This window comes from Triticum aestivum, chromosome 7A (assembly GCF_018294505.1).
Source record: "Triticum aestivum cultivar Chinese Spring chromosome 7A, IWGSC CS RefSeq v2.1, whole genome shotgun sequence".
Classification (NCBI taxonomy): domain Eukaryota; kingdom Viridiplantae; phylum Streptophyta; class Magnoliopsida; order Poales; family Poaceae; genus Triticum; species Triticum aestivum.
Window position 1 is genome coordinate 199,028,228 of NC_057812.1, and position 10,336 is coordinate 199,038,563.

At 52.8% G+C, this 10,336-nt stretch overlaps 1 protein-coding gene across 3 annotated transcripts in view; it reads left to right on the plus strand.

Moving 5' to 3' along the window:
- LOC123151108 (mannan endo-1,4-beta-mannosidase 6) overlaps positions 1–9,444 on the plus strand; it is an 18,899-nt gene extending 9,455 nt beyond the window's left edge. The window contains exons 1-5 of one of the 3 annotated variants that reach the window (XM_044570881.1): positions 5,396–6,531; positions 7,142–7,339; positions 8,154–8,276; positions 8,378–8,589; positions 8,669–9,444. In XM_044570881.1, the coding sequence (XP_044426816.1) occupies positions 5,563–6,531; positions 7,142–7,339; positions 8,154–8,276; positions 8,378–8,589; positions 8,669–9,065 (1,899 nt within the window). In that variant the 5' untranslated portion in view covers positions 5,396–5,562 and the 3' untranslated portion in view covers positions 9,066–9,444. Of the gene's footprint in view, positions 1–5,395; positions 6,532–7,141; positions 7,340–8,153; positions 8,277–8,377; positions 8,591–8,668 lie in introns of those variants that run through there. The other 2 variants (XM_044570882.1, XR_006475493.1) reach the window with 2 other exon arrangements.
- Positions 9,445–10,336: the final 892 nt, after the last annotated feature.

Here is a 10,336-nt window from a genome sequence, read left to right on the forward strand (position 1 = left end):
GACCAACCGAGTGGCGACGCGCGGGGCGGCCGAATGGTGATGAGGTGACCAACCGAGTGGCGACGCGCGGGGCGGCCGAGTGGTGATGAGGTGACCAACCGAGTGGCGACGCGCGGGGCGGCCGAGTGGTGATGAGGTGACCAACCGAGTGGCGACGCGCGGAGCGGCCGAGTGGTGATGAGGTGACCAACCGAGTGGCGACGCGCGGGGCGGCCGAGTGGTGATGAGGTGACCAACCGAGTGGCGACGCGCGGAGCGGCCGAGTGGTGATGAGGTGACCAACCGATGCGAGGCGTCCGAATGACGTAGACGCGTCCCGCAGAGTGACGATGCGCGGGGCATCCTGGTGAAGTAGAGGCGCGTGCTGCAGTGGGCGATGCGCGGGAAGTCCGAGTGAAGTAGATGCGTCCCGCGCAATGACGATGCGCGGGCGTCCGAGTGAAGTAGACGCATCCCGTGGAGACGGGTGATGGATAGCCAAATGTCTTTTCTTCCGAGTGGTTCTGGATGACGTTTCCTTTGGCTCCATCCCTGTCGAGTGCCGAATCTTTTCTCCGGAGTGGCCATGGTGTATCGTTGAGCCGGTGTAGAGGACGGAGAGCCGTGCGCCGTTGTAACTGCTGCCGAGTGATGATGATGTATCCAAGTGACGTCGTGCAGGGCGCCGCGTCAGATTTGTGCTCCGAATGATTCCACCGTTGTAGCTCCGACTGGATGGGAGAGTACTGTGGTCGGGGACGTGGCCATTCTCGAATGCCGCATTAGGCCCCCGCATCCATGCGAACTTCAGAAGTGCCCCTCTGACCATGGTCGCCATGGAAATTATTAGGATTCGCCGAGGGAGCAGGTTAGCAGTCGGAGTGAACAACCCGTCCGAGTGCGAGATTTTTCCGAGTGAACCAGCAAACCGCTCAATCAGATGCGTCTCCGCTGCGCGGAGGCCGCCCTCTATCAGTCGACTGGGTGGAGGAGTCTCACGCTGCGGCTGCTGCGTCTTGCTGCTCGAGGAGCCGGACCGCCTGTCCGGGGCCATGAAGAATACGTTACGAGGCATTGATGGAGTTGCCCACGTCCAAAGAATCTGCATGCTATAACTCTTGCCCAATTGATGAAATGGCAGTTTCCATCTCTTGGCCATGCACTAATTGACATTGATTTGGCAATCAAGAAAATTTCCATTCTTTTCCTTCCGTTATTCCTTCTTTTGGCCATGCACTAACGGACATTGATTCGTCAATCAAAGCAATTTCCTTTCACCTCCTCAACGTGCATGCAAGTGGGATATGCGTGAGCCTGCATGCATGCGTGACGAAGGCAAACCCAACCGTAGAGCCATTGACACCGGCTAGAGGAGGTGGCCGCGCGCGAGGACGTCGCAGACAGGCCGGGGACGACGCGATGGACCGCGCAAGTGGCTGTTTGTACGTGCTCGACGGCGCGGCGGACCGCGCCGGAGGGTGTTTGGACGAGCTCGCCGACGGCGTCGTAGACGAGGCCGGAGGCGACGCGGCGGACCGCGCCGGAGGGCGTTTGGATGAGCTCGCCGACGGCGTGGTAGATGAGGCCGGAGACGATGCGGCGGACCGCGCCGGGGGGCGTTTGTATGAGCTCGCCGATGGTGTCGTAGATGAGGCCGGAGACGATGCGGCGGACCGCGCTGGGGGGCGTTTGTATGAGCTCGCCGATGGTGTCGTAGATGAGGCCGGAGACGATGCGGCGGACCGCGCCGGGGGGCGTTTGTATGAGCTCGCCGATGGTGTCGTAGATGAGGCCGGAGACGATGCGGCGGACCGCGCCGGGGGGCGTTTGTATGAGCTCGCCGATGGTGTCGTAGATGAGGCCGGAGACGATGCGGCGGACCGCGCCGGAGGGTGATTGCGCGAGCTTATTGACGGTGTCGTAGACTACGACGGAGACAACGGGATGCCCACGCCAACGGCTGTTTGCAGTGGTTGCCATTGATGATGATCATGTTGAGAAGGCAAGAAAGATGAGGATTGACTTGCCCTTTTCTCTTCCTCTCAGTTTCATGACCGATCATGCAAGGGTGCGTCTGATCCTGGGGGAGGAAAAGACAAACTCATTGTTAGACAATGTATTGTGGAAAGACTAGATCGAATGGATACTTCCCTTGTCCTTTTGTTTGTACGAATGCGTGATGACCAGAGCTCTAGCGGCCAATTTCTGTGGCGATCGTAGTTGATTCGCTGTTGAAGATTGAAGAAAAAACCATTTGCATCATGGCTCGATAGACGCCAGGCCCCACGATGGGCGCCAACTGTCGTGGTTCTAAGTCTGACAGTAGAATAGGGGTAGGAGAACGGAGCATGATCTATCGAGATGCATATGGGTGACACGGTGGTTTTAGCGAGTTCGGGCCTCGCGAGTTCGGGCCTCTCACGGTGGAGATAACAACCCTACGTCTCGTGCTCCGGAGAGGCTTTGTTTTATCTGAGTATATATCCGGAGATTACAATATGTGTGTGAGAGAGAGGAACGGATCCCCATGCCTGAGCTAAGTCCTGAGACTAATGGTGAAAAGAGAGAGAGGTGGAAGAAGAAGCCCCCCTTAGTCTAGTGGTGGGGGTGGCTTATATAGAGTGCGCCACCCCCTCACCTCCTACGTTACAAAGTGGGGTATGAATGCCATAATGCCAGCCCACCATTAAGCCCTCACTATTAGAAAGATGCCGACTGCTTTGCTGCCTGCCGGCCTTCGTATATCCGAGTGAGTCGTACGGTCGAGTGGTGAACTGTCATCCGAGTGGATGGTATGTTGCTTGGTCGAGTGGATAGTATGCTGCTTGTCCGAGTGACTAGTGCGTCTGTATGAAATTGACCTGGACCCACATGTTGTGTGGACCCCATGCTTCATGATATTTCGACCCTTCGTGGGCCTACCTGTTATGTATATCCCCAACAGAAAGCACGCGCATAACTCTTGGGGATCCCAGCCGATGCAACAACTTCAGCGATTGCTTGACAAGAACATAGTTGTCGTGGAGGCTCCGTCCAGTGATGAACGTGTTCTGGTTGTGGCTGACAAGGCAGTCTAGCTTCGGGGTGAGGCGAAGCGAGAGGACTTTGGAGACGATCTTGGCCACGATATGGATGAGGCATATCGGCCGGTAGTCGCGTAGCTCATGGGCGTCGGCGTGCTTCGGCAACAGGGTGAGGAGGGCTTGTTCAGCTTGCAAAAGCTCCGTCCTCGAAGCTGGAAGAGCTGCTGGAAGACATCCAAGAAGTCCTGCTTGACGGTGCTCCAGCACGCACGCAGAAACTCATCTGTGAATCCGTCTGGCCCGGGTGCCTTGCGCGTCGGGAGACGCTTGACCACGCTCCAGATCTCCTCCGGACTGAAGGGCGTGTCGAGGTTGGCGAGGTTGCTCTGCTCAATAAGCCGTGCCATGTCGAGCGTGTGGTCGCGATTGATAGCGGTGCCGAGTAGCTCGTCGTAATGTGAGAAAGCCGCGTGCGCCATCTCCTCGTGGTCGGTGAGCACCGCGCCGTTGTCAGGCTGAAGATCCTGTTTTTCTGCCGGCGGAAGGAGCACTGTTGGTGGAAGAACGCGGTGCTGGCGTCGCCGTCTTTGAGGTTGGCAATGCGGGCACGCTGCCTGGCGATCGTGCGCTCCATAGATGCGAGGCCAAGGTAGGAAACCTTGAGCTATTTACGCAGCCTGTCCTCCTGGGCAGAGAGCACTCGATCCTCTTGGGCTTTGTTGAAACGCGCGATGAGCTCGCGGGAGATCGCCACTTAGCCTTAATGTTCCCAACCGCCTTGGAGCTCCAGCTCGTCAACCTACGCGTTGTAGCCTGTAGGCGGAGCATTAGGTGACGACGGAAGGGATCGGGGTCGTAAGTGGAGCCCCAAGCGGCGGTCACCGTCTGGAACCCGTCCATGCGCAACCAGTAGTCCTTGAAATGGAATCGCCGGTGCGCCGTGGAGCAAGCAGTCTAGTACCAGAGGGCAGTGGTCAGACACTACGGACGCGAGGCATCTCAAGTGGCAATCACTGTGCATGTCCTCCAGTTCGAGGTGCAAAGCACATGGTCCAGATGCACCAAGGTTGGCGGCAATTGCTCGTTAGATCATGTGTAGAGCTGTCTGTTTAGGTAAATCTCCTTAAGCGCGAGATCGTTGACGAGGTGGCGGAATCTGCCCATCATGCGCCTGTTCAGGTTGCCCGTACTCTTATCCTCATCTCGAAGGATGAGGTTGAAGTCACCACATAACATCCATGGCCCGGCGCAATCCGCCCTAATCTCCCGTAATTCTTTCATGAATGCCACCTTGTCCACGTCATCTTGGGGTCCATAGACCACCGTGAGCCACCATGGCGTGCCAGAGGCCGTGGCCACCTTGGCAGTGAGCGTGTTCATGGTGAACATTGGTTCCGTGATCGACATGGCCCTGCTCTTCCATGGGAGCAAAATGCCGCCCTGTGTGCCTTGGGCCGGAAGATAAGTATAATCATAGAATTCTGAGCCAAGCATGTCAAGAACAACAGACGAGTAGATCAAATCCATTTTAGTTTCTTGCAAGCACACAATTGAGGCGCCGGTGGTGTCCAGCAAAGTGCGAATGGCGTGGCGGTGCGCGAGTGTTGAGGCCGCGCACATTCCAAACCACGATCTTAAGGCCGTGATCCATAAAGGTGGGATCGACGGGCACGATGCCGCGGGGGCCTAGACCTCGCACGCGGTGTCGACACGTGCCGGTGTGGGCGCCGGCGGCGCCATGCAGGCTGGGATCTCACGATCGACCAGCGCGGCGATGGCCGCGAGCAGCGTGAACGGGATGGGCACCGCGAACACGTCGTCGTATGCCTTCATCTCCGCGGCGGTGATCTTCTGGATGGTCCCAATTATACCGAGCGCGCGGAGGACCTGGAGTTGCGCTCTTCTTTCTGCTGTCGGCGGCGCGGCGGCCGCGGAACTGGCGGATGCCGAACGACCACGGCAGGGGGGTGAAGTTGAGGGGGCGGCGTGGCCTCTTCCCAGGCGCCCGCAGAGACGCGTTGAGCTGCTTGGAGGCGGCGGCGAGGAACTGGCCCAGCGTCCATGATTGTGGGACGGGTGCACGACCTCAGGATCGACGCAGGGTTACTGGCGGGGAGGCAAAGTGGTTGGGCGTAGGCGTGCACATGTCGTGGTTGGCCTCCATGTGGGCAGGCACCACTGTTGGAGGGGCCGCAGTACGCCTGGGAGGAGGGACTATTGCCGTGGGCCTTTGGAGGATCGAGATAGGAGCCTATTGGGTCGGGGCGGGTAGCTGTGGCCCAGTAGGAGTTGTGCTCGACAGCTCTTGGGATGGATTGTTGGCGCCGCTGGCGAGCACGAGCGCCTCTCTGTCCGTTGCGGTGCGCGTGGGGGTTGGCGTGGACCGGTCAACACAGGAGAGCAGCCCCACCTCGAGGGTGGATGTGGGTGAATCGCCACTTTGCCCCGACAAGGCCGGCGTCTCTTCCCGCGAGTATGGCACCTCGCTCAGCACGGCCAGGTCCCGACAAGAAGGGTCAGGCGAACTAGAACTTTGGCCAGCAGGATCGTTCCCGGGTGCATGGGATACCACCGGATTCGAAAAACCGGATGGCTCCGATGCCGCCGCAGCCGCAGGGGAGTCGCCATCTGTCCCCGCAGGCCCGTCGAGCGCGGCGATAGAGCCATCGTCAGCGTTGCGCGCTTGGCCCACGGCTGTTGCCAGCTTATCTTTCCTTTTCCCCTTTCCTTTTCTGGCTCGATGACGAGGGTGAGGGGCCCCACGTTGGCCAGGCCACAGCAGCATGCCGTTTCTGGTTGGATCTATGGGCGGTTGCGCCGCCGCACCGGGAGGGGCAGGCCACGCCGGAGCCATGGCCACCCCATCCACGTGGGAGGCGCGGTTGCCGACGCGCCAATCGAGGTTGTCCATAGCCATGCCATCGGCACGGCCGGTGGGCTGCGAGTCCATGCGCCTACGCTTGCGGTCGTGGCGGCGCGCGGGCCCCGGGCCGTGGCTGTGCCCGGCGTCGTTGCCATCATCGGCGCCTTGATCGCGACCATGCCCCTCGTTTGGAGCCACGCTCGTAGGCCTGATGATCACATCGCGGGATATCGCAGTGGAGATGGGGTAGGTAAGCGTCCTGATGAAAGGCGCAGCAGAGCCCAGGCGCGCGGGGACTTGCTCGACGATCTCCAGAATGGCGTTGCGACGGATGTCGGCAGGATTGTGCGTGCGCCCGGAAAGCCGGAACGTGGCGAGGTCGGCGCGGGAGCGAGTGTGGGGATGGAGGCGCTCAATCCAGCAGCTTTGTCCAAGGATGTGCTCGGCAGTCGAGAGATGCCACGCCTGGGCAGGAATACCGCGGAGCTCGAGCTCGACGCTGTATTCGAACTCGCCGTAGCCGGCATGAGCGAGCTTACTCCAAGGGCGAATCGAAAGGGAGAAGCGGGGAGATCGGATGAAGTGGTCGTCATTGAGACGGTCCCTGGTGGCCTGAGAGCTGAAGAGGATCAGGAAATCCATCAGGCTATTTGGTCTGTTATGCCTGTACGAATCATATTGGCCTTACACTTTGCAAGTTCGCATCGTGAACAACTTCAGTGCCAGGAAAGAAACAATGGATATATTCAGCAAGCACAAATAATTAGCAGCTTTAAGATGCATGCTACCTCCATCCTTCATTTATTCATTTCTTCTATGATAACAACCTTTCTTTTATTATGGTACAAGTTGCTAATAGTTTGCGCTTGTGCAACTTGAGTAATACCTTGCCGTTCTCTCACAAAATGACTAACTTATGATCCCTACTTTTGAGTGTGTTATGCTTACACAACGGAATGCAAACTGATATTTAGATTTTTCTGAAGTATGAAGTGGTGCCGAACTTTTCATGATCTCTAGAGTTTAGCTAGGGCTTAACCTGTACCCTGTGTTCCTACCGTGTTAATATAAATTTCTAGATTCTGTGCCTTCGCCTAAGAAATTCTTTAGTTTTTTTCTTCATGGTTGTATGCACTCCCCAACACGTATCTTTTTGAAGCGGTATACATTTTTAGGATTACTTTTAAAGTGGCAATACCTCAACAAATAGGTTTATAGAAGCACAGGTAAATGATGTTCTTCATGTGAATATTAATCATAACTTTCTTCATTACAGGTATTGGATTACATTATCTATGAAGCCCGGAGAAATCATATTAGGTTGATTCTTTGCCTTGTCAACAACCTTGATAACTTTGGAGGGAAGGCCCAATATGTTAAGTGGGCACAAGCAGCTGGAGCTAACTTGACGAATTCAACTGATTCTTTTTTCTATGACCCAACCGTTAAGGGTTACTACAAGGATTATGTGAAGGTAATATTTAGCTTGAAACAAATAATTATTTTGTCTTGTGGCACCTCGTATTTACTACTCCCTCTGTGTTCTTAACTGTCCTCAACTCACCATGTGCACATAACAAGTAAACACAAAATCTATGAAATATTTAGTGAGAAAGTACCATGCATACCCTTGTTGAATGACATGCTACAACCATTTAACCTGTTCCAAAGCAATAAATGGAGATATTGGATTAACTATACTCTTGATTTCCTCAATGGACAGTTGTTTTGAAACGGATTCTTGTGAGGTTCAGGACATATATCATGAAAACAGAAAGATGTAGTTGTGCATTCATTGCAATATTGTGGTGTGCCCCACTTGCATGTTAGAAAATTAATTTTGATAATCTCATCTTACCTTTGATGAGGACTTTAGGAACGACGTAATGTGTCAATCTTTTCTGTACACATATCATGGTTTTCTCTGTAGATTATCTCCCAAGGGAGTGGATATTAGATAAAATGTGTTTTGTATTCGCTGAATGTACCTAATATGTTCATATGCTCTGACATTTTATCTAGGAGTGGTAAAGTGTATTGTGCTATGGCCACTGCCAAGTGACTAGCATGATTTACAAGACCTTCTTTTATGCATATAGCTTGTAAATTTGTTACATAAATAAACAAGGGAGTAATATGTGTCAATTGCGACCCTAATCGACCTGGGTAAACAAACTTGCAGCTACGTTTGCAGAAGCACTATTTATAAACACTTTTTCTCCAATTTTCCTTCTCTGGCCAGTTTTTGATGATTCTGTCACCACTCCTATATAACGTATTACCAACAGGCAATATTAACTAGAAGGAACTCTTACAGTGGAATCAGATACTCTGATGAACCTGCTATTTTTGCTTGGGAACTCATGAATGAGCCTAGGTGTGTGTCCAACTCATCTGGTCCTCATCTTCAGGTAATGACTTCAATGCATTCAAAGATCCATTTTCACTTTCAGTACATGGGGATTTTTCTGAGTGAAAACACTCGGCACTTCAACCCGATGTCCCTTGGCAGGCTTGGATAGCAGAGATGGCAGCGTATGTCAAGAGTCTGGACGCTAAACATCTTGTTGCAGTAGGAATTGAAGGGTTTTATGGCACTGGAATAGCTGAGAGGCTGGGTTTTAATCCTGGGGACTGGGCAGCTTCACTCTGCTCAGACTTCATACAGAACTCGGCAGTTGAGAATATTGATTTTGCATCGGTGCATGCTTACCCTGACAGCTGGTATGTATTTTTCCCGATTATTTGTACAAATGTATCATGCTTTAGTTTATATGCCATTGATGCATATATTTGTTCCCAGGCTACCAAAGGCAAGCATGGAAGAAAAACTCAGATACCTTTCCAGTTGGGTTGATTCACACCTTAATGACAGCGAACACATCTTGAAAAAACCTGTTCTGTTCTCAGAAGTAGGTTACCTGCAGCATGTAGAGGGCAACAGCACAGTTGATAGAGATATTCTTCTAAGAGTTGTTTACGACAAAATCTATGATTCAGCGAGGAAGCTTCAGGCAGGCGGGGGTGCTCTTATTTGGCAGTTGATGGTCGAAGGAACACACATGTACCACGACGACTTCTCCCTGGTGGCACGCGATCATCCCTCGACTTATAAGTTGATAACGGAGCAGTCTTGTCGATTGCAAATGCTGTACGAGAATGATAGAGACCCTGACTGGCAATGTGCGATACAGCCCTAGGAATTTTACTGCCATTGATGCCGGGAAAGCCTGCTTCATCAAACAGAAACTCGTCTTCAGCGTTATCTTGAACAAGACTGCCTATAGAAGTGAACAGCTGACTGACAGGATGCGTATAGCAACAGAACGTTTGTAACTAGTGATAGATTAATCATCAAATGCAAGTAGGTGGCGTTTGAATTTGTCTGTGGTAATTACCGTTTTTTCCTTTCGTCTGTCGGCCACCAATGTGGTTGCTAGCATTCTTTCCATAGGTGCACGCAACTTGTTAGCTACTTTGTTTCTTGGCCACATGAATAGCAAGAAGAGTTTCAGAAATATCGGATTTGCTTTATGTGTTTTCATGTTCTGTACAGTGCAATTCAGTTTCAGATTCGCGCTCGGGCTGGTGCATTGCAGAACAGTGGCGGAGCCAGGATTGAAGTGAACCTTGGGCCAATTTGTTTTTCGGTAATATGTTTTTTTTAATCCTGGCTTCGCCACTGTTCTGCAAGAATTGAGGTTTAGCATTTTCCGTACAGGAGCTGCTCGACTGATAAGTTGCAAATTGACAAGAGTTCGCCGCTTTTCTTTAGCTTAGATTGCATCTGAGTTTGCCAGAAACTTGTACCGCCTCCATTCCTAAATATAAGATGTTGGCTGCTCAAATAAATAAATAAATATAAGATGTTGGGGCTGGTGGGCGCACGAGGAAGGAGGTGAGCCGTTGGATTTCACTCGTAAGGTAGACTGCTTAATTGACCGATTTCAACAACAAAAAAGAGAGTATGTTTTGCTTGCAAAACAGTGGTCGGCAGATATGACTCGTGTTGTGTATTGAGGGCTGGATGTTTATCTCGTTCTGATGTGCAAGAATAAAAATCTGCTGACACGTTCTTTTCATCCGGAGCATGTAGCGACCAAAACATACAACGGAAACGATGTGGCGTGGAGCACCAACCACACAAAGAGCAGGTCTGCCGTGCCCGTACGAGGACCATATGGCGCGTTGAAAGTTCCTAACGAGTAGTATTTCCCATTTGTAGCATACACATGAGACCATTGCCATATACCCACATACGTTCATATGTTGTGCCCATCAGGAGAGCTACGCCTGAAAAAGCAGGAGCACGATGTTTCTGTATGCACGCTCGTAGAACAAACTACACGGACCCGCAGGTTGTTATCGCCAGCGCCGATGATGCATGGCAAGGGCGCCTATTCGTGGATGCCGATCATGCGCGTAGGCTCGGCTTCATATGTACAAATCTGAAAAGTCAGCGTGGTGTCTC